We start from the raw sequence: 26,871 nt of genomic DNA on the forward strand, positions 1-26,871 counted from the left end.
AGTAAAGATCGTCTCACATTCAATGCAAAGGGGAAAAGCGGCTGGCGACGATCCGGTGTCTTAAGATTTGTTGAAGGATGGAGTGGTCTTTGGGCTAGACAAAGTTTACCGCCCATCATACGCAGTGCCTCACCACTTCATGAAAGCCAGAATCTTAGAAAAACTCTACTATCCTAATCAATAAGAGAGTGGTCAAGCATATGAAGAATTACTGTTTTGTTTACTGTCATTTGTTTACAAGGTATTTGGAAAGGTAATCTGTGATCAAATCATAGCGACCTCCATATTTAGTCAACAAAGGGACCAAGCAGGATTTCTGTAAAGGCTTTCGACAATAGGACATATTCATATCATCAATCAGGGGATAGAGGAATGCGCAGAATATAACCAACCTCCGTACGTACGTTTTATGAATTGCGATAAAGCATGTAACTCAGTCGAAACCTCAGTAGCCACGAAGGCTCTGCAGAACCAGAGCGCAGAAGAGGCATACGTAAATATACTGGAAAATACCTGTAGTGGTTCCTCAGCGACCATTGCCCTTCACAGTGAAATGGTATATGTGAATTAGGAAGCGCGATCCGGGAAGGAAACATGCTCTCTGTGCTGTGTTATTCACCGCGTGTTTTAAAGAAGGCAAGAGAACATGAGTGGAAAGGGTCGGGGCTCAAAGCAGATGGAGAATGTATTGGGAATATCCCATTTCCTGATGGAATTCCGTTGATAAGTAACCCAGGAGTCGAACAGCGCACTATGATGGAGGACCTAGACACGCAAAGGAGACCGCAGGTTTAAACATAATGTTAAAGAAATGTAAACCAATGTTCAACAATCTCGAAAAAGAACATCAGTTTACGACAGGCAGCAGTGTACTCGAAGTGGTAATGGCATACGTGTACGTAGGGCAAGTAGCGACCGCAAAACTGGACAACGAGACTGAAACAAGCTCCGCCTTAAGAGTATCACGCAGTAGCGTAATGGGTTAGACATTCCATTCATACCACATTTTTTTATTTTTTCAATTGTTTATAATTAATTTATAAATTACACCATCATGCATTGAAATTTCATTCGCAGCATTTCGACACTTTTATACTGCCTTTTTCCAATTATTCATTTCTTTCATTAAGCGATTAATCTAACAGTTACAATGATTTCATCAACACGTCATCGCCTATCAAAAAGCAGTAAATCATCTTTCACGAGAACAAATTACCATGATAGCATTTTTTACGCAGCTACCGAATATTGGTCAACGGTTCGAATCTCTACCGCGAGGTAGGCTCCTACGTAACTAGTATGCTTATGCTGCACGAAACGGTGAATCGTATGACACCATCCGGGACATTCTGCGGCAAACAATTGGCATGATGTATTTTTTTTACGCAGCCCCCAATTATTTCCGACGCGCGGTGCCGACTGCGCCGACAGCTTTTCGACCAAACGAGCTGTAGGCCTATATGCTGTCGCATATTAGCTAGGAGATTAAGAATGGTAAGAAGTTCATTCGGCAGGCGCTCTCAGTTAGTGAATAGCCCTCAAGAGGTAAGTAACAGCTGTACCTTACCGGTACTCGAGTATGGTACAAAAACGTGGAGGCCAACAAAAATGGTTGAACTTAAATTGGAGATTACTGAAGGCACAGCGCACGAAGGACGGGACTAAGAAAGAGACGAACACAGCGCTGACTTACGACTGAAAGGCTTTATTGATCGCACGCAATAAATAGGCGAAAAGGAGCACAATAAACAGATAGAACAGTATCAGTGATGATTGTCAAAAAACACACAGCAAAGTCACGCAATCGCAACCTGCACAAGCGAACTTAACTGTTCAGATAGTCACAAGAAAGCTCAAGATGCCATAAGTGAAAATTTTCATCTTGTGAAGAAATTCCACCCCAATAAGGCGAAAAAGGAAGCACTGCTCAGATGTGAAAGGCTTGGCTTGGACAAGCTGGGAACAAATGTAAACAAAAGCACCGGCTCGAGCTTGCAATGCTTCTTCTCAGCCAAACCCCGCAAGGAGGAATGTCCTTTCCGGGTCATTGTAACCGAAAAGGGCACCTGACAACTTGCCCTCGGGTCATACCTTAAAAAGTGTTTTTCAGAACTATCAATGACCGTTTCCTTGTGCGCCGCCCAGCAATTGTGTCGGAATTTTTCCAGGAGAAGCCTTTGAAAAATGTCAGCGCCTTGTCGGTTGACATCAAGGACATGTTCTATTCCCTCCCTCAAGATGCCGTGTACATTTCCGTGAGTCAAGCGATTGACCTGTACGGTGCACCAAATTTCGAAACCACTGCGGAATTGACGTTGCCAGCCTCCTTGATCTACTAGATCTATATCTGCTCTCGACGGTCGTGTCTTTCAACGGCAGCCACTTTATCCAGAAGGAGGGCGTCTGTATAGACTCCGGTCTCGCTCCGTTCCTCAGTGACTGTCTACTAGCTTCCTTGGACCAAAATTTGCAAAAAGCCTTACTTGGATCTTCAGTGGTACGTGTGTTCCGATACGTTGATGACTTTCTGGTGATTTTTTGATTAAGGAGTGGCCACAGTGTTGCAGATCAAGCCAGTGACATCCTCACATTGTTCACGTCTTGTCTAAAACCACTTCAACTAACGATGCAGTTCCGGATCATAACGGCATTCGCTTTCTGGACCTGCAGACAATGATGTGCGACGAAGGGGTGTGCTGGCGCTACTCACCCCGAGCACAAAAAGGGATTCTATCTTACTCATCCTCTCATTCAAAAATAGTAAAACGAGGCTGTCGCAAAAATGCCATTTCCAGGTCATGTTCCCATCAAATGCAATCTAGCTTCAGAAGCCAGATCATGAGGCTGAAAAAGGCCGGCTTTTCAGACCACATCCTGCGTTCTGTAGCGGAGAAAATTCTTGCCGAATTCAGAACAAAAACAACGAGTTCGCCTGCAGCAGAAAACCGAAACTTAGCGGTGATACCTTATGTGCACAAGGAATCACATAACCTGAAAAGAATTGCAGGAAAAGCCGGTGTCAGAGTCATCTTTTCTGCCCCAAACAAACTGCAGCGCTTGTGTAAAACCGCAAACCGTGAAGGACCTCCACCTGCCGAATGCGGAAAAAATCACGAATAACCCTATGTGCAGTGCTGTAAAAATGTCTATAAGATAGATCTCTCCTGTGGACGATTTTATATTGGCCAAACAGGGCGCTGCCTGAATGGTCGCCTAAGCGAGCATAAACGCTCCCTAAAACCACCACCCCCCCAAAAGCAATATGGTTATACATTGGCTTTCCTGTACATGCACTCCTTTTTTAGGCCGTACTAGAATACTGTATAAACATAAGGACCAACGTACGCGGGAAATCGTGGAAGCTCTTTTAATTCACCTGGGACTTGACAACTGCGTCAGCAAACCTTCCGTCGCGCTAACACAAAAAGAAATTGACCATCTTAACAGTTAAGTTCATTGGTGTAGGTTGCGATTGTGTGCTTTTGTTGTTTTGTGTGTTTTTTACAATCATCACTGATGCTGTTCTTCTGTTGATTGTGCTTCTTTTCGCCTATTTATTGCGTGCGAGCAATAAAGCCTGTAAGTCGTAACTCAGCCCTGTGTTTGTCTCTTCTTACTCCCGTCCTTCGTGCGCTGTGCCTTCAGTTATTACCATGTACCGACTAGCCAGACTAACACCTTATGTATTAAATTGGAGACCATGCAGCGAGTTATGCAAAGGAACATGAATGGTGTAACATGAGTTAGTGATACCCCGGTCGCTACCAATTATAAATGAGCATGGACATGCAAAGTGAATAAGCGCACTAGCGGTCGTCATAGGGCTAGGTGGGTGGATGAAATTAGGAAGTTTTCTGGGATATATTGGCCTCATCTGGCACAAGCCATGCTTAGCGGCAGGGACATGAGAGAATTCTCTGTCCTGCTGTGAATATAGCTAGGCTGATGATGACTGTATCGATTCCAACCCTCAGTTTCCTCCCTGTCACAACTTGATCACTGCACAGCACCAGCCAATCAGGAATGTTTCTCTGTGCGTGAGCATGAAACAGTGCGGGTTGTCGAGTGCTGGGCATCATACTAACCGGAGATAATAATAATAATAATTGGTTATGGGGGGAAAGGAAATGGCGCAGTATCTGTCTCATATATCGTTGGACACCTGAACCGCGCCGTAAGGGAAGGGTAAAGGAGGGAGTGAAAGAGGCAAAATCGTGGTGCAATGTGAAATACCCTTTACATGTCTATTTATCCCCCCATCCAACCCCTTCCCCCGCGTTGCACAACTGATTCAGCGCATACGAGACCGTGCGAAAAAGCATGTGCACCGGGCGCAGCGCTTGACGTCAGGCCATGTCTTTGCAGGCTTGTGGAGAAAGTGATCTTCGCGACGCAGCAGCTGCGTGTTTCGGCGCAGCTGCACTCGGTGCGCTTCCCCAACCCGTACCTGCCGCACAAGGAGGCCGTCGAGGGCGACATCTTTCTGGTGAGGACGCCCACTTCCGCGGCATGAACAATGCGTCGATGCCGGGTTTGAAAGGATCATTTTCCAAGGGGCCCGAGACACAGCTGAACGAGCAAGAGCCCTACACTGAAAGTAGATAGGCTGACGAAGGACGCCATTCACACACTAATTAAAGACACTGGCACATACAGTCGTTATACTTTGAAATACGCACATTAAACATGCTTGATACATGGTGCGGCAAGCAGCTAATTTCTTCGATGGTGAATAAGCCTTGCAACTTCACAAAGCTCAGGGAGGATTGCTAATTAGTTGGCTAAGTACAGAGGATATGCTCTCGGCGCGTTTCAGGGGCTGATGTACACTCGCTGCTCAAGAAATTCTTTTGTTAAGTCTAAATAGGCGCTCCATGTTGGCTCGGCTGTGCGCACATGTCCGCCAACTGGCGAAGTTTGTGCGTTCGCTTCACAGAATACATGTGGTTGTATGTACGACTTTATGCACAATTTGCGAAGTGGAGGATATTGGCTAAGCTATTAACGCCAGTGGGGCCTCCTCTGGTAATCCGCTACAACAGCGGTGTGGTGGGCTTCTGCGGCAGTCCACACATTTAAAATTTCATGAAAAGTTCGCTTTCTCTGTGAATGGGGGAGGGCTCTAGTGATTTCTTTCTGGATGGTTTAAAGGAGCCCAAAAAGAAAAAAAACTGAATAAGTGGTTTTAAAGCGAAACCTTTACTTGTCTAGCAGGAGCGAGCATGCTGGGCTCCTAGAAACCAGCCTTGCAACAGCCGGAGAGTATCATCACAAGCACGTGACATGGCACAGCTACGCCGGGAATCGGAGTGGCTGCACCGCCAAATGGCCGAGCCTCCACCGTGCGTCCAACCATGTGATTTGAAACGTCATGGGCCACGTGTCACGCCACAGCTGCGCGGGCGGAGACAATGAAAAGCGCGGAGCCGGCGGCGGCTCGCTAGTGTTTAGCCATGGATACCCAGCCATCGGTTACGAGTGTGTATCGGCGGCGCAGGCCAGAGTGTGATGATCCCAAAGATATTGCTTGCCATGCAAGGTATATGGAAGAAGTTAGGGAACGCCTGACCCAGTAAAACCATACGCAAACCAAGCTCTTGCTTTCCACAGCCTGGTATAGCGGAGCTAAACCAAAACATGAACCGCTCAGTAAGGGAAGGGAGTAAGGTGGGAGTGAAAGAAGAGACAGAGTGAGGTGCCGTAGTGAAGAGCTCCGGAATAATTTAGAATACCTGGGGATCTTAACCTGCACTGACATCACACAGTGCACAAGCGCCTTTGCGTTTCGCATCCATCGAAACGCGGCCGCCGCGGCCGGGCTCTGAGCCGGGAACTCCGGCTCAGTAGCCGAGCGCCCTAACCACTGAGCCACTACGCAAACTTAGAAATACGTAAAGAGTGCTCCTCAGAAGCACTGCCTACGTTTTTCTTTAAAGCGAAAGCTCTACTGCTCCCCTCCGCCGCTTCTTCGCCGTGAGCACGAGTTTGACCGTGAACCGAGGAGAAACCACATGACAGCTATGACGTCACTCAGCCACCGACGCCAAAGTTTAGAGAAGGAGTAAGAACAGCACAGATGGAGAGGCTGAGTGGCACCGAAGCAGGCAGGACCATCGTAAGGATGGTAGGCCTAGCACCGGTCGGAGGAAACAAGAAAGTCAGCGTGGAGTAAGTGGAAGATGAAAATAAATTACAGTAGGACGATGTATATAATGATAACGAATAAGAATAAAAATATACTCTCGTTAGATTACGAGATGGATGGTAAGGCCATAAGCCATGTGAATAACTTTAAATACCTCGGAATTACCATATCGAATGACCTGAACAGCACATAAAAAAAATGCTCCTCAGCTGACAAAAAGCTCTGGAGGCGAAAGTTAAAATTCGCTCCTAAAAAAACTAAATTAGCCGCATATTCAACGCTTATTCGTCCCGCATTAGAGTACGCGAGCGTCGTATGGGACCCTTTTAGGAAAAATATGATAGATAAAATTGAAAAAATTCAAAGAGCAGCAAGGTTCATCTTGTCGAAATATCGTTCAGCCGACTCCGCAACTGAGATGCTCAGGAAACTGAAACTTCCTCCACTTTCCCAACGTAGAAAGATAGCTAGATTAAGATTTCTCTATCTGATTCGCCGTAACTGCTCTAACCTCGATACAAAACAGTACATGAAACAGCGTATCTCTCGAACAGTCAGAAGCAGCCACCAAGAGCAAATCCAGCCCATTTCAGCACGAATAGATGTACATAAGTACTCGTTTTTCCCCAGAACCGTAGAGGAATGGAACTCGTTGCCACATGAATTATTAACAGTAGGCAGAATAAATAAATTCGAAACTAGACTAACAAAACTGTTTACTTCGGCTGGGAATACATAGCTACTACGTTATTGATGGTAATTTGTCCAATTAAGATTCTATATTCCTGGTCGTAATTCACCTGTCTCATCTAGCGGCACCGGCAAAATCTGATGAAACCGTGATGTATTTCGTCTTTTGCTTTTTCTTGCTTTATGCCTTTTCTTGTGTATGTATTCCTTTTGGTCTGTTCTTGACTACACCACCATTCCTATCTTGTATACCTTGTCTTGCAACCACCCTGTAACGGCCTCCGGCCAACAGTATCGATAAATAAAACATAAAATTAATACCTAAAAACATGCACCCAGAATTTAATAAGGCAAGACGAAATCAAAGGGTCAGAGCCCTCGAAAAAAAATTAGAGCACATGCCGGCAGAAAACGTCGCCTACGTGGATGCCACTGGAAGCAAGGACGGAGCTGCCGTAGCGGCGGTTGTAGACGAGGAGGGCAATCCAGTCACTACAGGATCGATCAACACGCAACACTTCGAAATCGCAGAAGTTGCTGTAGCGCTAGCCTGTAGAAGGACTCGCGCAAGAGAGATAATCAGCGACAGCAAGACAGTGCTACGCAACTACAGCAAAGGCCGCCTCTCTAAGGAGGCAGAACGCAACCTAAGAGGTCTGGATAGGGAGAGAACCAGGACATGAATATAGGTACTGGCCCATAAGAACGGCAGAGGGAATGAAGCAGCGCACATCCTTGCCCGAGCAACGATGGAGCAACCTCCGGCCAACGATGGAGGTGCCAGCATGCAAAAACCTAAGAGAAGCACCGGTCACATACCGAAAAATCACGGAAGGCTACAGACTACATTACCACCCGCAGACAAATCGCTCTCACTAATGGAAGCAATGCCCTGGAGGAAAATACAAACGAACACCTAATTTTCGCCAGAAATCGTAGATATATACAATGAGCACAAGGGAGAGAACTGAGTATGTAAATACTGTGGAGCTAAAGGTACTTTGGCAAACATAACTATACAATGTGGCAACACCCCGGGTGCCGCGGAGTTCAATCATGAAACAGCCTGTGATGATTTTCTGCAAAGCGAGGATCCCGCTACGCAGGAAAAGTCATCACCCTGACAGCCGAGGCTGTGACCGACCAAGAGCACTGTCCCCAGCCCGGTAGCCCAACCCCCCGGGCCCTCGGCTTTTGCTGAGGCCCTCGGGGGAGCAAGCTACCACCCTTTGGCTAAATAAAGTTCACTGACTGACTGACCGCCGAAACCGAGTGCTCGCCTCTGTTACTATAGACCGTCGGTGTTTATTGTGTTCATTGGCGTTAACTACGTTCTAGACTCCGATGATTATGAGGAAAGGAAGGGCGCATAATTGGCTCCCTGGGTCAGTGGACACCTCAAATGCGCTTTTGGGCACGTGATAGTGGTGAGATAGAGAGTGCGGGTTGCATGCATAAGCGCCGACAACGTTGTCGCGGACACGCGGTGCTGCAGCAATAGGCCGCAACGCTCATTGGGTGACCAGCCTCTCGCTATCAATCATTACCTGCTACCTGCCAGGGCAGCAGGGTAGGCGCGCTGCCTATCCGGTGTGCGGAACGCACTCAACGTTAGAGACGCCAATCCGCGTCTACTTTCCCGATACACCATAGCTTTCGCTCTCTAACTAGGTTCAGCAGTAGTTAAACCGCTGCTAATTTGCGTGCGTGCGTGCGTGTGTGTGTGTGTGTGTGTGTGTGTGTGTGTGCGTGCGTGCGTGCGTGCGTGCGTGCGTGTGTGTGTGTGTGTGTGTGTGTGTGTGTGTGTGTGTGTGTGTGTGTGTGTGTGTGTGTGCGTGTGCGTGTGCGTGTGCGTGTGCGTGTGTGTGTGTGTGTGTGTGTGTGTGTGTGTGTGTGTGTGTGTGTGCGTGTGCGTGTGCGTGTGCGTGTGCGTGTGCGTGTGCGTGTGTGTGTGTGTGTGTGTGTGTGTGTGTGTGTGTGTGTGTGTGTGTGTGTGTGTGTGTGTGTGTGTGTGTGTGTGTGTGTGTGTGTGTGTGTGTGTGTGTGTGTGTGTGTGTGTGTGTGTGTGTGTGTGTGTGTGTGTGTGTGTGTGTGTGTGTGTGTGTGTGTGTGTGTGTGTGTGTGTGTGTGTTGGACATCTAGCAGCCTTCCGGAGAAAATCGCAAATTAAATTCTCGTAACAATTCTTCGTTAAGCCGGCTGTGAGGTTGGCTCACCTCAACATCACCTTTATGGCGTACCTGTGCCGACATCCAGTCAGAATACCAAGACTGCGTAACGTGACAGGATGCCTTCCAACTATTGCGATAGGGGCGGCTGCTGCCCGTGATCTGTGGCTGGATAGAATTTTGTTGCATGCGTCAAGGCTCTGATATTCGGTATTGTTCCGTGTTCCGCAGTGATTCGCTGACAGTGGTGTCATAGCAAGGAAAAATTTAAATGAGGTGCCTTTGGATGGGCTCTCGTTGCTGTTTTAAGCGAGAGACAACGAGTGAGTAAAGTGATTTGTTGGGCGCATTGGTGCGGGGGGAGGGGGGTTATGCTGTGCAGGGCCTGCAGCCTGAATGCTTGCAGGTTCTAGCCGCGTGTGTGTGTCTCCCGTAGTGTACGAAGACATGAGAATGTGTGTATGCATTGCGGAACAGCATGTGTTTACGCAAGCATTCGGTAGCTGAGCGGGAGTGATGCACATGCAAGAAAAGAAGAGGCGCAGTAAAGACAAAGTCAAGAGGCTTTTTGGTGGCTTCCTTCCTTCAGCTGGTCACATAGCAAGAGTGTGCAAGATCATGAAAGCTGAGTACAACAGACAAGCCAGGCTCTACAGACAACTCTTGGCTGCTCAGCTGTTCGACCATCATGCCGCCTCGGAAGCTTTTCGTCGACTATCGCACAACCGAGTTCATCTGGAGCACGCAGTTGAACCAGCTTCGGAATGCAGTCGAGCTAAAGCAGCAGTCAGCTAAAAACCAAATTCACGCCCTTGAACCGCTGGACCTACCTCCCGTTGTCTCTCATGTCCTCTCCCTGGGGCCCAAGTTCGCAGTTCAGCCTCAGAGGTTGCCACCGGAACTCCTCTCGTTAGTGCACGGCGAAGCCTCAAGAATGAAGCCATCTGAACCGTTTATCCTGTTTTTACAGGTTTTCCTGTGCCGTGGTTCAACTTTGGATCACGCCTCGAGTACGTGCTTTGTCGCTACAAGCTTTGAAGATAATCTTTTGCTGCTACCTATGTGGAAAGCTGCCACCTGGGACGGACCTGCGCACGTGTTCCCTTCGACGGCTACTGCGGCAATCACTACGGACAGCACCAGCTACTTAAGCTCAGTCGACATCGAGCCGTACTGTGGGCACGGCGAAGCCTCCAGAATGAAGCCATCTGAACCGTTTATCCTGTTTTTACAGGTTAGTAAGCATGTAAAATGTTTTAGAAGTGATGATAGGTTCATCATTGTCCTGCCGTGCCCCGCAGTGTGTGCTGATGTTGTGCTGGAGTGTATTTCAATTTTGTTGATGCTTTCCGGAGATGTTGAACTAAACCCTGGGCCAGAAACTGTCAAGCAAATGTTTAGTAAACTCATGAAAGGGCAGAAAACTCTAATGGAAGATGTCAAGGAAATTAAAGAAAATCAGAGTACTCTTTCTAAACAACTAGAAAAAGTCAGTGCAAAGATCCATGAGATTGAAAATACTTTAGTGAATGTACATAAAAATGAAGAACGACTAGACTCGTTGATACAGAGCATGGGAGCCACTATCCGTTCAAAGCAACAGAAAATAATTGAGCTGGAAGATAGAAGTCGCCGAAATAACGTTCTTGTGTTTGGCATAGCCGAAACAGAAATCGAAACCACTGATGATCTCAAGAAGAAAGTGTTGCATGATGTTTTCCATGAACGCCTTGGTGTTCAAGTTAACACAGTGGAGCGGATACACAGACTTGGAAAGAAGCGTACGGACAAGGCGCGTCCAGTGATACTTAGACTTTTTGACTACAACGAAAAGATGAAATTATTTGATAACTGCCAGAAATTAAAGGGCAGCAAATTTTCGTTATCACATGATTATTCTCAGGCAACTTTGCAAAAGCATAAGAAACTATGGGATAGTGCTAAACATGAAAAGAACAATGGCGCAAAGGTTCAACTCGAACGCGACAGGATTTTCATTGACAAAGAAGCTTTTTTCTGGGATGACGAAAAGAACTGCCTTACGAAGGCAGAACGGCCGCTCGTAACTGATAGCGAAACAACGTGACAGTGTGAGACGGAAGAAAGGAATTTTGTACTGATAAATATCAATGCGCGCAGCCTCCTGAATAAAACCGCTGAACTCGAACACATTATCATGATTCATCAGCCAGATGTCGTTGCAGTTACAGAAACGTGGTTGCGTCCTGAAATTGCTGACAGTGAGATTATACCGCCTACATATAGAATGATTCGGAAGGATCGTGCTTCACATGGTGGTGGTGTAGCCCTCATTTTTAAAGAAGGAATTGAATTTGTTCCCATGAAAGATTGCCCCAACACAGAGAGCACCTGGTGCAGGCTAAAACTTGGCGTTTCTTTCTGTGTCATTGCTGCGGTTTATAGGCCCCCTAACGCCCCTGTCATATTTCTTGAGTCGTTGCAAGAATATCTTCCAAGTAATGTATCTGCGAATGCAAGAGTAATCATAGCAGGTGATTTCAATTTGCCGCACGTGCGTTGGGAGTCGCTAGACATAGATACAACTGATGCTAAACACTGTGATGCCTTGCTAGACATCGCTTTTAATAATGATCTAACACAAATTGTTAAACAAGCAACAAGGATAGGAGCAAGTAGGGAATCAATATTGGACTTGGGTTTTATAAGTAGTAAAATAACCGAATATGAAGTGTCTATCCAGGAAGGGCTTTCTGATCATAAGCTTTTCTTAGTCACCCTAAATCAACTTATACCACCAAAACATGAAAAAAAGCGGACTATTTTTGTTAAAGACTTTTCAAGAGCTGAGGATGAAAGCATTTTAGACTATTTGGAAATGTCTTTGGGCTCATTTGATGTGCAGGATGACGTCAACACATTGTGGACAAAGTTTAAACGCATTGTCAACTTTTGTCTGAAAAATTTCGTTCCCCATCGAATTAAAAGTGTCAGAAAGCATAATCCTTGGATAAGTCGTAAAATTATCCAACTAAAACGCAAGATAAAACGTAGAAAACGCAATCGAGAAAAGAATCAAAATGAAATTTCGCGCCTTTCCTTGATGCTTAAACAGATGTTGATGACAGCGAAAGAACAATACTTTTCTGAAAAGCTAACAAAATTTATGAAGACTTCCCCACAGCGTTTTTGGCGTCACCTTTCACCCTCATATGAACAAATGAGGTTTATTGAAGTGGATGGTCATGTTATTACTGATCAAGCAGAAATTGCTAACAGGTGCAATACTTATTTTCATTCTGTGTGCAGCCACCCTATATCTCCGCCTGAGAACTCTAGTAGCGAAAAGGGCATACCGCCATCAGACATGGCAGATGTCACTTTGTCTGAGCAAGGTATATTTTCTCTCCTACTTAATTTAGACACGAAAAAGTCTTCTGGTCCTGATACTATTCCTAATGAGTTTCTTAGACGATATGCGGAATGGGTATCTAAATATTTACTAATCATATTTAAGGCATCTCTGGAGCAGCATTCTTTACCAAAAGATTGGCTCCAGGCTAGAGCTGTACCAATACATAAATCTGGAAACAAGCACATTTCCGATAATTACAGACCCATTTCTATCACTTGTGCCTGTTGCAAAATGCTTGAGCATGTCTTGGCAAACTGCTTATCCGACTATCTAGAGGGCAACAACAAGCTAAATCCCAGTCAGCATGGTTTCAGACGGAGGTTATCTACTGTTACCCAGCTAGTAGAAACGGTACATGTATTTTCTGAAGCAATAAACAACAGGGATCAAGTGGATCCAGTTTGCCTGGACATCTCTAAAGCATTTGACCGTGTCCCACATGATGAACTTATTGATAGACTGTTCGAACTTGGCATAAACACAAATATTGTACGGTGGATACAGGCTTATCTAACTAACAGAACCCAGTTCGTGGAATTAGATGGCGCCAAATCAGACGTCCTGGGAGTGCCCTCGGGAGTCCCTCAGGGGTCTATGCTTGGTCCCTTGTTATTTTTATGCTACGTCAATGATATTGCAGTATCTATTCCGCCCCCTGTTAAAGTCCGGCTTTTTGCGGATGATTGTTTAATTTACTCTGTCATTTCAAACCAAGAAGACCAGTTACTATTAAATTCGGCATTGAGCACTATCAACCAATGGTGCACATTATCCAGAATGGAAATCAATTATGCAAAAACTTCATTTCTTACAATTTCCAATAAAACGAAAAATATATTTTCTTTTGATTATGAAATAAACGGGCACTATATAACTCGAGTCGACCATTTCAGATATCTAGGCGTCACTATAACTTCAAATCTAAACTGGCATGCACACATCAATAACATATGCTCAAAGACCGAAACAAAATTGTGGTTCATAAGAAGAAAACTGAAGCTTGCTTCCACAAAAGCAAAACTAACAGCTTATCTCGCACTGGTACGACCGACACTGGAATATGCAAGCGTAATATGGGATCCACATCAGGAAAACCAAATTGGCAGGATATAAAAAGTTCAGCGAAGGGCGGCTCGATTCATTCTGTCCAAATGCAGATCTACAGATTCAGTGACTGACATGCTTCATGAACTAAACTTGCCTCAACTTTCAAAGCGAAGGAAAGTCGCCAGGCTGAAAATGTTTTATCTGCTATATACTAACCACTTCAACTTGAACATAAGCGTTTACATGACACAGCGTTCCTCTAGAGCTGTGAGATCTTCTCACAAAGATCAGGTCACACCCATGACGGCCCGAATCAATTCATTTAAATACTCCTTCTTCCCCAGAACCATATATGAATGGAATTCCTTGCCCCAGGACCTTTTGCAAGCAGACGATCTACACCAATTTGAAACTTATCTGTCCCGTTATTTAAGCCTATAGAAGCCATTTGTCCTTGCTGTCAATCATTATGTTCTTCACCTGCGGTTCCGATCCTCGGTGGTCTGAAACTGAGTGTATTATTTTGAACATTAACCTACATCAGGCACTTGTGGCTTTATCTGCTGGCAAAATAATTGATGATTTTAAGTTGTATAAATTTTGTACTTGTGGCTTTGTGTACTTGTGGCTGTGTGTACGTATTCAATTGTATGCATCCACCCTGTAACGGCCTTACGGCTGACAGTATCAATAAATAAATAAATAAATAAATAAATAAATAAATAAATAAATAAATAAATAAATATCTCGGAATGCACTTCCCAGTGAGCATGATCGCTGCATCTCGGAAGGCGTTGACGTTCTTTCCCGCTCCAATTCTGCCCCATCCAGACAACCGGTCAATCAGGTTCGAACCTTCCTCATGGAGAGTGTCCTCACGGTGGTTCCCGCCGGTAAAGAAGGTGGATTTGCAATTTTATCCCCAGAACTCTTTAAATCAAAAGCTGATAGTGCTGTGTCTTCCGTGTTCGCTTGCCATGAGGCATTAAGTTAGCTAAAGTTAAGAGGCAAGCGTTACAATTGTGTAACAAGTTCAACTTGTGTAGCCTCTCTAAGTGCATTTCAGACGCAAAACAAGACCCATGTTTTTTTCAGTGCAAAAACCCATAAGCCTGAGAGGCCTTTTAGACCAATCGTGTCTGAACAAGGCACGTGGCAAAGACAGGTGTCTCGTTTCTTGCAATGTAAGATCAGCCTGCTAAAAACAGAGGATCCGTTTTTAGTAAAAAATTCTAGCGAAGTTTTTAATTTTAAAACAGTCGGGTAAATGTGATAACCTTCGCGCTTTATCTGTCGACATCAAAGACCTGTGCTATTCACTGCCGCATGATAAGTTACTAAAATGTTTTGAAGAGTGTATTGACCAGCTTGGAATCGTTGCTTTTCAAAACTCAGCAGGTATTAGCGCTAGCAGCTTTTTAGAACTTTTATCCTTTTATCTGAGGTCCCCCTTTATCCTGTGGAATGATAAGCCCCATCTTCATAAAGAAGGAATTTGTATTGGCTCCTGTATAGCCCCGATTTTAAGTGACCTCTTTTTAGCCGAACTTGACAAAGCCGGCAAAGACAGATTACACAATATGCAGGTTGCCAAAGTTTTTAGATACGTTGACTATTTCTTAATTTTTATTGACAGTGACCATGACTGCTTTGAATCCAAGGCCCTTAACATTCTAACTATGCTCAGACAAAGTTTTAAACCGTTTGTTCTAACTTTTGAACTGCCCTCTAATGACAAGCTAAGATTCCTTGACATTAGCATCATCTTTCTTTCTGGTCATACCTGCTGGGCTTATGAACCCCGCAATAGCAAGCCTCTCCAGCCCCTCAAATCTGCCCACTCTGAACTGGTAAAAATGAGCTATAGCGAACCTGTGCTTTCAAAATGCCCTCCGAAAATCCTGTCCGCATTTGATGTATATAAGATTGCAACAACAGTGCAGTAGGTTATAGCATGCTGGCTATCCTGGTCTTCTTCAGATTTCAGTAGCGGAAAGTTCGCTCAGAAAGCTGAACACTGAGCTGCAACCTGGTGCGCATGTGCCCTTGGAGAGACAGAGAAAAACAATGTCCGTTATTCCATACTTGCATACCATCTCTCACAATCTTATGCGCATTGCTAATCGTATCGATGTGTCAGTTGTTTTTTCTGCCCCTGAAAAGCTAAACAGCCTATGCAAGGTTAACAAATATGCTCGTCCTGTGTCCAATCAATGGGCGAAGAAGCATCAAATTCCATTTGTTGAATGCAAGGTTGGGGTAGTGTACCAGATTCCACTCTCTTGTGGGCGCCAATATGTAGGTCAAACTGGTCGCTGCTTCAACGACAGTTTTCGTGAGCATAACTGCAATGTACGCAACAAAAACGAAAATGACGGAGAGCTAGTCAAACATTCCAACGCATGTGATAAGTGCAGGCCGTTACTAGACAAGTGTTTTTTAGTAGGAAAAAGTAAGGACAAGCGCACTCGTGAGATTATAGAAGCAGAAAAGATAGCTAGATTAGAAATTTCTTGTGTTAGCACTCCTTCAGTCAAACTATCTAAAAAAGAACTGGCCTACCTACGTTCACACCGAGTTTTGCGCATGCATTGTGATGACACGGCAATAAGTGCATGTATAAATTAATGTTTTTTCCCAATACAGTTGTTGGAAGTCAGCGCTGTGTGTGTCTACTCGTCTTGGTCCCTGGTCCTGTTTGCGCTATTGCCACGAAATATGAACCAACAAGCCCAAATTTCCACGTTGCACAAAGAAAAAATAATCAAAAGCAGAACCGTTTTTTCGCATGAGCGTTGTGTGCTCGTCCGGCGCGAAATGAGCCTGGGTTCGAAGCGCAATGCCAGCGAGTTTCTTTCTTCCTTTTAAATTTCTGGCAAAATTGTATTGACGTCTCTGAGGCCTTCCTTTCAAACCTGGATCACGGCAATGGTTTTTCGACCGGACGAGCTGAATATACGCTACCGCGCAATATTTCGTTCTTTGGAATTGCAAAGGGCAGCGAAATTGGTGGTGGTTGTTTGGTGGTCCTGTTTCTCACTTTTCTGCGCTGTGCATACTAGTGACAAGACAATGACGAAAACCGTCTTTCTTGATGTGGACTGCTGCTGCCTATGAGCATGAACTCTTCACTTCAGTTTATTACCTTAAAGGCCCCCGGGATTGGATGTGTTTCATAAGGGGTGGGTTCATGTATAAATCAGATTTAATAAACAAAGAAAACACGTAATGTACATAAGTTATTCGCTGTTATTTACGGTCGCTAAACAATTCACAAATGTTGATGGACAGGTGATTGCGGCGATGCCGTGTGGAAGGCTGTTCCAGTCCGTGGCTGAACGTGGAAATTATGACGTTGCAAATGTAGTAGTGCGCGTACGAGGCCGGGAAACTTGAAGGGGATGACTAATGCGGGTTGAAATGCGCGCCGGCGGATTTATGTAGGGCGGATGACGAAGTGAGCTGTACTAAAATTTATGAACCAAGCACATACTAGTGACACGAGGTCTACAAGCTAGAGATGTTAAGCCTGCCTCTGCTTTTAATGATGATATACTAAAATTATATGAATAGCACGAATATATTGTTTCGATGAAGTGGCAATGCAAGACGAAGTGGCCTCTCGCGTGAAAGGACGAACGAAGAAGAGGAGGTTAATGCAGCTCCCTGTTCGTGTTGGTGCTCCCTGCTAGGAACTCTTTATTCTAACCCCAAACACTTGTAAACAAATGTAAATAGTATTTCCGCGCAACATCCTTGGTGGAGGTGCGGCAAGACGGAACTACGCATCGGACTATACCTACCACGGCCGACAATGACGGAAGCATCCCCGAAGATTCGGCAGCATCGGTGTCCTCCGTCGTCCTCACTCGCCCTCGTGATCCTGAACCTGTCTCTGGCGACGATGACGCCGAAGTCGAGACTTTGCTTCGCAGGTATGAACGGTGCAGCACTAACAACCGCTGGGACCAAACATTCATGCTTGCGAACTCTAGTTTTTTACCTTAAGGGCACGGCGTTCAAGTGGTATGATGCCAACGAAGAGACACTGTCCAGTTTGGCTGACTGTAAGCAGAAGTTTATCGACCTTTTCGGCAAACACCTCGGCCGGTAGCTAGCCGCTAAAAGAGATCTTGCCAGTAGCGCCCAGTCATCCACGGAGTCCTACATCTCTTATATTCAAGATGAATTGTCTCTAGGCTACACAATGGATACAAAGATGAGCGAGACTGACAAAGTCGGACATGTGCTCAAGGGCATCGCAGACGACGCCTTCAATCTTCAATCTTCAATCTGAAAATGAAAAACGAACTAGCTCAGATGTCAATTCTGCTACAAAAACTGCGACAAGATCGCCGACATCATAAAAGAATCCCGCCGCTTCGAGGACACCAAAAGCCGACGGATCACCTAGCATATCGCACACCTGCCCAACACGGCTGCGTCTTCCTCCTGCCAAAATCTTTGTTCTCGGAACCAGCAGACCTCACCTGAGAACGTGACCCATATTGTCCGCCGTGAGCTTGAAGCAATTGGTCCGGCTCCCTTAGCAACTTCTTGTAGCAGTGTGCACCGTCAGTGACACGCGCATAAGACTGTCACTGCGCATGTCTGAGCTCAAGAGCTGGTGGTACAAATACCGGCGCACTTCGTAATAAAATTCATTCCTCGTTCCCACATGCTTGCGTGCTACATGGTGTCAGAAGTGGGACGCGGTTTCGTACCGTAGCTTGTATGGCAAACGTATCCTTGCAGTCTGAAACGGTTCCAGCAGGAACGACCGCAACAGTTGGAAAAGAAATGGCGTCGTCAATGTTTCCCCCACCAAAACCGCTGGACACAACGGGAGACGCTTTTTACAGCTGTACCGTCTGCAAGAAAGAGTTCGACCTATATGCAACGGCCACGAAGCTGAGAGAGTAAACAAAGGAGGTTCAAGCTGCCACGTTCCTTATGGCAATTGGCGAAGAGGCCAGGCGATTTTTCTTCACTTTCGCGTTTTGGAATGACGCCGACAAGCACGGCATCCAGATTGTCACGCAGAAGTTTGAGGACCACTTCAAGCCAACAACGAACCTGACATTCAACGAAATTTCGCTTCGGCTCCAGGAACCAGCAAGAGGGTGAGTCGGTCAACGATTGGCTCACAGAACTGCGGACACTTGCACAGCAGTGCGAGTTTGGCGCACTAGAAGACAGAATGCTGCGCAGCAGAATTATTCTTGGAATCAGGGACAAAATTTTGCAGCAGAGACTCGTGTTAGAAAATCCGTCTTACGGCAAAGCTGTCGAAATCTGCCGTGCTAGCGAACAGGGCAAAGAACGTTTCAATGAAATACAGGACGCATATCCTGCCAGAATAGAAGTAGTGAAATCAAAACCGAACGCTTGCTTTAGATGTGGTTTCGATGAACATAAAAGTGAAAACTGTCCCGCTCTGGGTAAACAGTGCAACAAATGCGGAGGCCGCAGCCGTTTCGTGCGTGCATGTCAAAAGCCATTGTCACGACCGCGCAACAAAGGACGAAGCGTACAAGAAGTTCACCTAACACAGGACGAAGAACTTTTTCTTCAAACACTTGAAATCCGTGCCGTAGATCGGGATGATCGCTGGTCTTCAGGAGTCCTTATCGCAAGCATGTATGTAAGGTGCAAGATTGACACCGGTGCAAACTGCTGTGTAATGTCCGAGGCGATGCTAAGGCGTATAACATCCCAGCCTGCGCAGCTGTTCTCCGCTACACTGCGCACGTTTTTCGGCCACAAGTAATTGCATCAAAAAAGATTAAGCTGCCCGTTAGCCACAGAGCACTGAAGCAGAATTTTATGTCGTCAAGCCTGAGGTCCCAGTGACACTGAGCGGCTGCGTTGCTGAACGTCTTGGACTGATAAGCCGCATAGGTTCAATTGATGCGGTCGGTTGTAGTGACCCCCAGAGATTTGACGACGTCCTTCTAGGCCTAGGAGAACTTAACGGTGTCGCCTACCACGTCCAGCTGAAGCCCGAAAGAAGAGTCGCTCTTGCCCTTCAAGAACGCGTGAAAGCAGAGCTCCAAAGAATGGAAAGTGATGGAGTCATAGCAAAGGTAATAACCAACTTTGTGGGCAAGCCACATGATGGTGGTGGTCAAAGGTGAAAAAGTACGCATATGCCTAGACCCATCAGATTTGAACAAGGCTATCCTTAGGGAGCATTACCACATGCCAACCCTGGAAGACATAGTACCGCGTCTGTCTGAATCAAGGTACTTTTCTACCTTGGGCGCGTCATCCGGGTTCTGGCAAGTGGAGCTGGACGAACCGAGCTCACTCATGTGCACTATGAGCACCCCGCATGGCAGATATAGGTTTTTGCGGATGCCGTTTGGCATAGCGTCGGCTCCGGAAATTTTTCAACGAGCAACGCACAGAGTAGTAGAGGTGCATGCTGGTGTAGCCGTTGTAATGGATGACATTTTAGTCTGGGGAAAAACTCGCGAGGAGCACGATAGCAACCTGTCAAAATTGCTCACACGGTGCAGATAACACATCTTGAAGATGAACAGAAAAAAGTGTCACTTCTTGCAGCCCCGAGTACGCTACATGGTCCATGTACTCACCAAAGAAGGACTCCGCCTAGACCCTGAGCGGGTGGACATCCTACAAGTACCATCACCAAAAAATCGTAAGGAGCTTCAAGTGTTTCTCGGCATGGTGAACTTCGTGGCCCGTTTCGTGCCAAATATGTCCACTCTGTCTGCTCCACTTAGAGAGCTTTTAATGAAAGACAGCATGGATTTGGTCAGACCCACATGAGAGTAGTTTTCAACAGCTCCGTGCCAGCCTCATGCAAGCACCAGTCCTGACATACTCTCGGCAAGACCAACCTGTGGTATTATCCGTTGATGCTAGCCAATACGGTGTCGGGGCCGTGCTTTTGCTAAAGGGACAGCCTCTTGCTTACTCATCCCGTTCGCTGACAGCAGCCCAACAGCGGTACGCGCAAATCGAAAATAGACTTTGGCAATCGTCCATAGCTGTACAAAGTTTCAAGATTACATATTTGGACAACTAGAAGTAACGGTCGAATCGGATCACAGACCACTAGAAATGATATTCAAGAAGCCTTTGTTTGAATGCCCGATACGCCTCCAACGCATGAGTCTAGTGCTTCAAAAGTTCCCAATAATCGTTAAGTACAAGCCAGGCAAAGAACTTCTTTTAGCTGGCGCCCTCTCATGTTTTCCGAGTAAAGTGGAACTGGCAGAAGAAACTGAGCAGTTTGAAGTCAATGTTGTTTCTTCCCTGCCGGTTGCTGACGAGCAGCTGCGAAGTATCCGGGAGGAAACCGAAAAAGACTCACTTATGTCGCAGTTGCTTTGTTACTCCAGCACAGAGTGGCCCGAGACAAGGCTACAAGTACCGGATGCTCTGCAACCGTTTTGGGCCTACCGCGACGAACTGCACGTCGAGAACGGCCGACTGCTTCGGAACAGCAAGCTGTTCATCCCGCCAGCCAAGCGCCCGGAAGTCCTCCGCTTACTGCATGCGGCGCACGGGGGAGAAGAGAAAATGAAGGCAAGGGCCCGACAGGTGATGTTCTGGCCAAACATGAATTCTGCTATCCGGGAGATTGCACTTTCTTGCCCCGTATGCCAGAAATACAAAAACAGAAATTCAAAGCTTCCAATGCTTAGTCATCCAGTGCCCAATTTACCTTGGCAGTCTGTTGGCATGGACTTGTTCTACTACGAGGACGCACAACAGCGCAAGCGGTTATCCAAGCATGCATGGAAGTTTTTGCAACACACGGGATACCTGCCAAAATAAGCAGTGATAACGGCCCCACGTTCACCAGCGCAAAGTTCAGGTCATTCACATCTCATTTCCACGTCAACCATGTCAAGTTTATTTTTCTTTTTGTCGAAAAGAAAGGGGCCAGGACTAAAAGCTGTGAAAGACAGCTTGACAAGGCCCTGGTCCCTTACAATAATTGGCAGAGCAACAGCTAGGAGAAAGATCAGTTTGCATCATTTTATACATCGAAGAGTTTCATATTATTACTTTTGTCCGTATGAAAATAAAACACACACTAAAGCACAAAAACAAAATTAGACACATCCTAAAAACACAGTCTTAAAATTAGAATACATCAAGATAACATTCTAGATACATAGCAACACTAGGTTCACAACAGTTGTTCACGGCAAAAAAGACAAAATTCGGCGATTAGGCTCATATACTGGATCGAATCCAATTGCATGCAACGTATTCAGTAGTTTTGTTACAGTGTAGCATAATGATCGAGTGTATGAATACGTGCGAGGCACTGAAACAAGATACTTTTCTTTGTGTCGGGTTTGTCGGTCTCGGATATTTTCTTTTAATTCTGCAAGGTTTACGACAATACTTACATTATATTTTATGAAATATTTATAAGCTACGATTATCTTGTAATCAAAAAAGAACACAGAGAGGACATTATACTTCAAGAAAAGCTCTTTGGTTGGATGACGGTAAGACACACCCTGCAACATACCGTTATGCTCTTTTCTGCAACAAGTGTAATTTGGATAAGTTGGTTACCCCTGTGGTGCACCAGACTAAGCCGCAGTACTGTAAGAGCGGTAGCACAAGCGCGTTATATAACAAGAGTTTTATTTTAGAAGGCAGCAAGTATCTTGTTCGGGAGATGGCGCCAACTTCTGATGCAACTTTTGAATGCAAGTAATCTATGCGGTCGTTCCATGTAAGGTGCCTTGAAAAGACCACTCCGAGTACTTTCACAGAGTTCACAATTTCAACTTTTTCTGTTCCTAATCGTACGCTCAAGGTATCCGGTAATTCCTTCCCTTTTGGAATGTATAGGACTGCTTTTGTTTTGCTTGTGTTTATTTTTAAGTGGTTTGCTTTGACCCAAGAGTCCAAGCCAAAAGCGCTATATTTGCTCGCTCCTCTACATCTGCTTGCGTACTTCCGGTAACGAAAATGGTGATGTCGTCCGCATAGGAATTAAACTTTACGTCCTGAGTGCAGTGCACCATATCATTAATATAAATAAGGAAGAGTAGCGGTCCGAGTATGGCATCCCTGTGGCACGCCGGCATGAACGGATTGCAAAGAAGATTTTATGTTGTTTATTTCGACATATTGTGTCCTGTTGCTAAGGTATGATGTAAGAAGCGCATGTGGTGTTCCACGAATGCCGTATCTGTGCAATTTTGAAAGAAGGATAGTGTGATTGACAAGATCAAATGCCTTTGAAAAATCGACATAGATGCCCAGTACCACACGTTTTTTGGTGAATGCTTCAATGATAAATTCTTTTTGCGTTAAAAGTGCTGTTTCTGTTGATCGATGCTTCCTGAAACCATGTTGATAATCGAGCAGAAGATTATTACGCGATAAAAACGATACAATTTTGGTGTGTAGTATTTTTTCCATACTTTTAGAAAATACTGGCAGTATCAAGATTGGGCGATAGTTGACGAAAAGACTACGATCTCCAGATTTAAATGTAGGAACCACATGTGCAGTCTGCATTGCTTGGGGAAATACGCCCGTGGACAAAATCAAGTTATATATAAAAGTAATGACTGGACAAATTACGTCAAGAACTTGATTCACAGGAAGTACCTGCATACCACATACATCCTCGGAGATACTATTTTTAATGGAATTGATACAAAGGCATACTTCTGTGCAGTCCGTCGGAGAAAAGAACAGTGAATGGCATGTCGCAGTCTGACAGAGGAAGCGTTCAGCATGGGATGCATTGTTTTCACCGGAGTAATCACTGTGATCGGCCTGCTGTACAAAAAAACTATTTAAGGCGTCAGCTAATTGGCTGCCATTTAGCCGTTTCCCTTCATGTATAAGTGTATCGGGTATAACTGCTTGAGTGCCAGAATGCATTATTGAGTTCAGTTTTCACCAGAGTACATCAGAACGTTTTATGCTCTCATCAGAAAATATATCTGCAAAATAGGCGTTCTTTGCTGCACGTAGCCTAGACGTAAGCATATTTCCGTACGCTTTAAATTCGCAAAAGGCATGCGTATCTTTGTCTTTTACAAACTTAGCATAGAGGCCATTTTTATGTTTAATCGAATCTAGTAATTCCCGCGTTAGCCAAGGCTTCCGAGCATTTTTCGGATTTCTTCTTGGACGTAATGTGAAATGTGTATCGTACAGTGCTTTGAAGAGGTCAATGAATTTGCTGTATGCTGTGTCACTATCTTGAGTTGCGTAGACAGGGTTCCAGTCCTTCTTACTAACGAAACTACGAAACGAATTAAGTGTAGCAGGGGTAATTTCTCGTAAGAATTTTGTTTTTCTGGTTTTATTAGCTACGACATAAGATTTTCGAACAGACATTACTATTCCAAAGTGGTCATTGCGTGCATACAGTATTTGCAGTCGTTAAATTTGTATTAATATTTGTGATAAATATATCAAGTAATGAGGAACTATCTGTAGTGACACGAGAGGGTTCTGAAATGGTATTCCAAATGCCATTTGCATCCATAATATCACAGAACTATCTGGAGTGACACGAGTGGGTTCTGAAGTGGAATTCCAACAGCCATTTGCATCCATAATACCACAGAGCTTCTTTTGTGTGTTCGTGCGTAAAAGCATATTCAAATTTATATCGCCGCCTAAATAAAGATCTAACTTATTGTCTGTCACATATCTAAATATATCCTCCAAAATATTAAAAAATATGTTGAAATCACCGGAGGGCGGCCGGTATACGACGCAAAAAAGATTTATTTCACGACCAGCCCCCAATATCCCCATGGCAATTCCACGGCAGAGCGTGCCGTTCAAGAGGCAAAAAACATGCTAAAAAATGCTCGTTTGGCACGTTTGAATTTTGCAGCGCACTGCTAGAATAGAGAAATTCACCAAGAGACTGCAGTCCCCAGCCGAAAGACTGATGGGCTGCCGCACCAGAAAGAAGCTGCCAGTGCTGGACTGTCATCTGGAGCCAAAGACTATTCCCACCGAAACAGTCCGAAGCCGTCTAGCAGACATTAGGAACCGACAACAGAAGTGCTACAACAAAGTCGGCCAGACATATCCCGGATCTAGAGACAGGGTCTACAGTGTCCGTCTATGATACTGTGCAGAAAACCTGGGCCCCAGCAGTGGCTGTAGGTACTGCAAACACGCCGCGATTCTTCATAATGGATGCTGGTAGCGGACATTTGCGTCGCACAAGAGAACATATAAGAACTACGAAAGTAGAAATACAGGACCCTCCTTCAGAAACGGAACCGCCAGGCGATACTTCGATTCAGCCGGTAATGCCTGAAGACGGCCTTCGTAGAAGCACTCGACAACGTAGGGAGCCATAACGGTTTCCTTGGCCGGAACGCCGAACATAACCTTGTTTTTTTTCGGTCAAGAGATGTAGCAGTGTGCACCGTCAGTTACACGCGCGCACAAGACTATCACTGCGCATGTTTAGAAGAACTTTTTGTTGGGCTAGATGATGCATACTGCAACAAAAGAACTGTAGCGCAACCAAGAAAAACACTAGACCGAGGCACACGGGACTACCGCTAAATTTCATCTAACTTTATTCACTGGCAGCGCAGCAAATATAAGAAAAAAAACCGATCACGTGTGATACCAGGTCCCACACACCACTATCAAGAGAACTGTTCAAGATATGCCATCTCCGACTTGTATAGATTCACATACCTATCACTAATACAATATACGCCTCTCTTCCTTATATGAAATGCCTCCAGTAGTTCCCTTGCCCTAGTATCTTTGCTTTTGACCGAAATATTTATCTCATGAAACCGTGGTTGACACTTTTTTTTTGCAGGACTGGCATTTATCCTGCGACAAATGTTCTGCCGCTCGAGGGCAGTCAGAACACTCAGTGCAGTGCTGAGGAAGATGCGCACCACTTAGGTCTTTCAGTGAGCGCGCGTGCTCACCTGCCCTTTCATTTATGCACCGCCCTGTTTGGCCCGCATAGACATTCCCACATGACAGCGGTATCTGATATACCACCACGATGCAGCAATCCGTAAACTTCTTTGCATGTCTGACGCGGCAACCACTCTTGTCTTTGCTCGCAATTCGCGCGCAGAGCTGTGACATCTTGCTTGGGGATGAGAAGGCAACCGGCACGCCATGTTTGTTAGCCACTTTTTTCAAATGGTGGGCTCCCTTTAGCACATATGGCACGACCTCCGGTTTGACAGCCTTATCTCTGCTGACACATGGCTGATGCCACCTCGGCCCGCTCGTGCGGACCGAGGTGCTGCGAAATCCTCACTGGGATTCATGGAACTGTTCACAAAACGCCCGCTATGAGCGACCTCGTCCATGCGTTACTTGCCGTGGCCACCTAACGCGTGGCTGGTTCCTTCGAGTACATATGGTCAGTCTTGAAGAAGGAGCTCTCCTCACGGCGCCTTTGCGGTGGCACAGTTCATGACCTGTGAAATGTCGTGAAAGAAGCCCCTAGCGGACGTCCGGAGCTAGTGGCGGCGCTCTATACCTCGATGCCCTCTCCGCCCTGACGTCATATAAAAAAGACAAAAAAAACAATCAAAATATTTTAAACAGCCTACAAATTAAAAAAAAGAATTTATAACTGGCACGAAGCTGAATTCCAAGGACTAAGCATTTATTCGCTTGAATTCACTCTGAGTATAGCGGAAAGTCACGCAAAATCTGGTACTACTACTGACGTGGCACGCAAAAGAGGAAGGCCACACTCTTTTACCCTACGGCCTCTCAGAACCAAAATTGCACACGCCTACCAGCCAGTGCACGACGTAAGATACGACCGAGTTGAGCATAGGCAACTCAAGCCTGAAGAGCAACAGCGATGCAAGGTGGAAGAATGCAAATAGAGTCCAAAAGGAAATGTCGCAAGTGCAATGTCTACCTCGGCATAACAAGTGAGAAGAAATGTTTCAAGGCTTTTCACACGCATTAATCACAGTTTTAGGCTGAAGCAAGCATCGCTTTAGTTTATCAGCACCAAGGAAGCTTTAAAAATAAAACCAAACACAAAAATCGTTTTATTGCTTTTTACAGCAAGTGAGGCCTGGTTCTTTCCCCGTTGTCTTCTTGCAGGGTTTCATGGAAACTTGAGAGAGATCAACGACAAATGATTTTCAAACAAGAAGATGTACACAGCATTAACAAGTACTTACGATGGATAACTTTCTGGCTGCCCCACGGATCCTCTCCGCGGCTACACGAGCGTGGAGTCCGCCCACCTAGCTCCAAACCAGTGCCTTCCGAGGGACCGTGCTGCGGCAAATCGTTAACTATCCCCATCACTCTTCGTGCTAAAGAAAGTAAAAAAGACATCACAGCAGTCCCTGACATGAGTTTGGTGCTTTCTAATTAGTCAAAAGTGGCGTCAGGGTTTCTCGCTCTCCTTACATTTACTCAAGGATTGAGCAAAA

At 45.5% G+C, this 26,871-nt stretch overlaps 1 protein-coding gene across 1 annotated transcript in view; it reads left to right on the forward strand.

Annotated features, from left to right (window-relative positions):
• The window catches only part of LOC144122864 (uncharacterized), a 968,996-nt gene that overhangs the window by 815,771 nt on the left and 126,354 nt on the right, over positions 1-26,871 (forward strand). Inside the window, exon 5 of the mRNA XM_077655844.1 lies at positions 4,366-4,486. Within this exon, the coding sequence (XP_077511970.1) occupies positions 4,366-4,486 (121 nt within the window). The remainder of the gene's footprint in view (positions 1-4,365; positions 4,487-26,871) is intronic.

Source organism: Amblyomma americanum, chromosome 3 (assembly GCF_052857255.1).
Source record: "Amblyomma americanum isolate KBUSLIRL-KWMA chromosome 3, ASM5285725v1, whole genome shotgun sequence".
Lineage (NCBI taxonomy): Eukaryota > Metazoa > Arthropoda > Arachnida > Ixodida > Ixodidae > Amblyomma > Amblyomma americanum.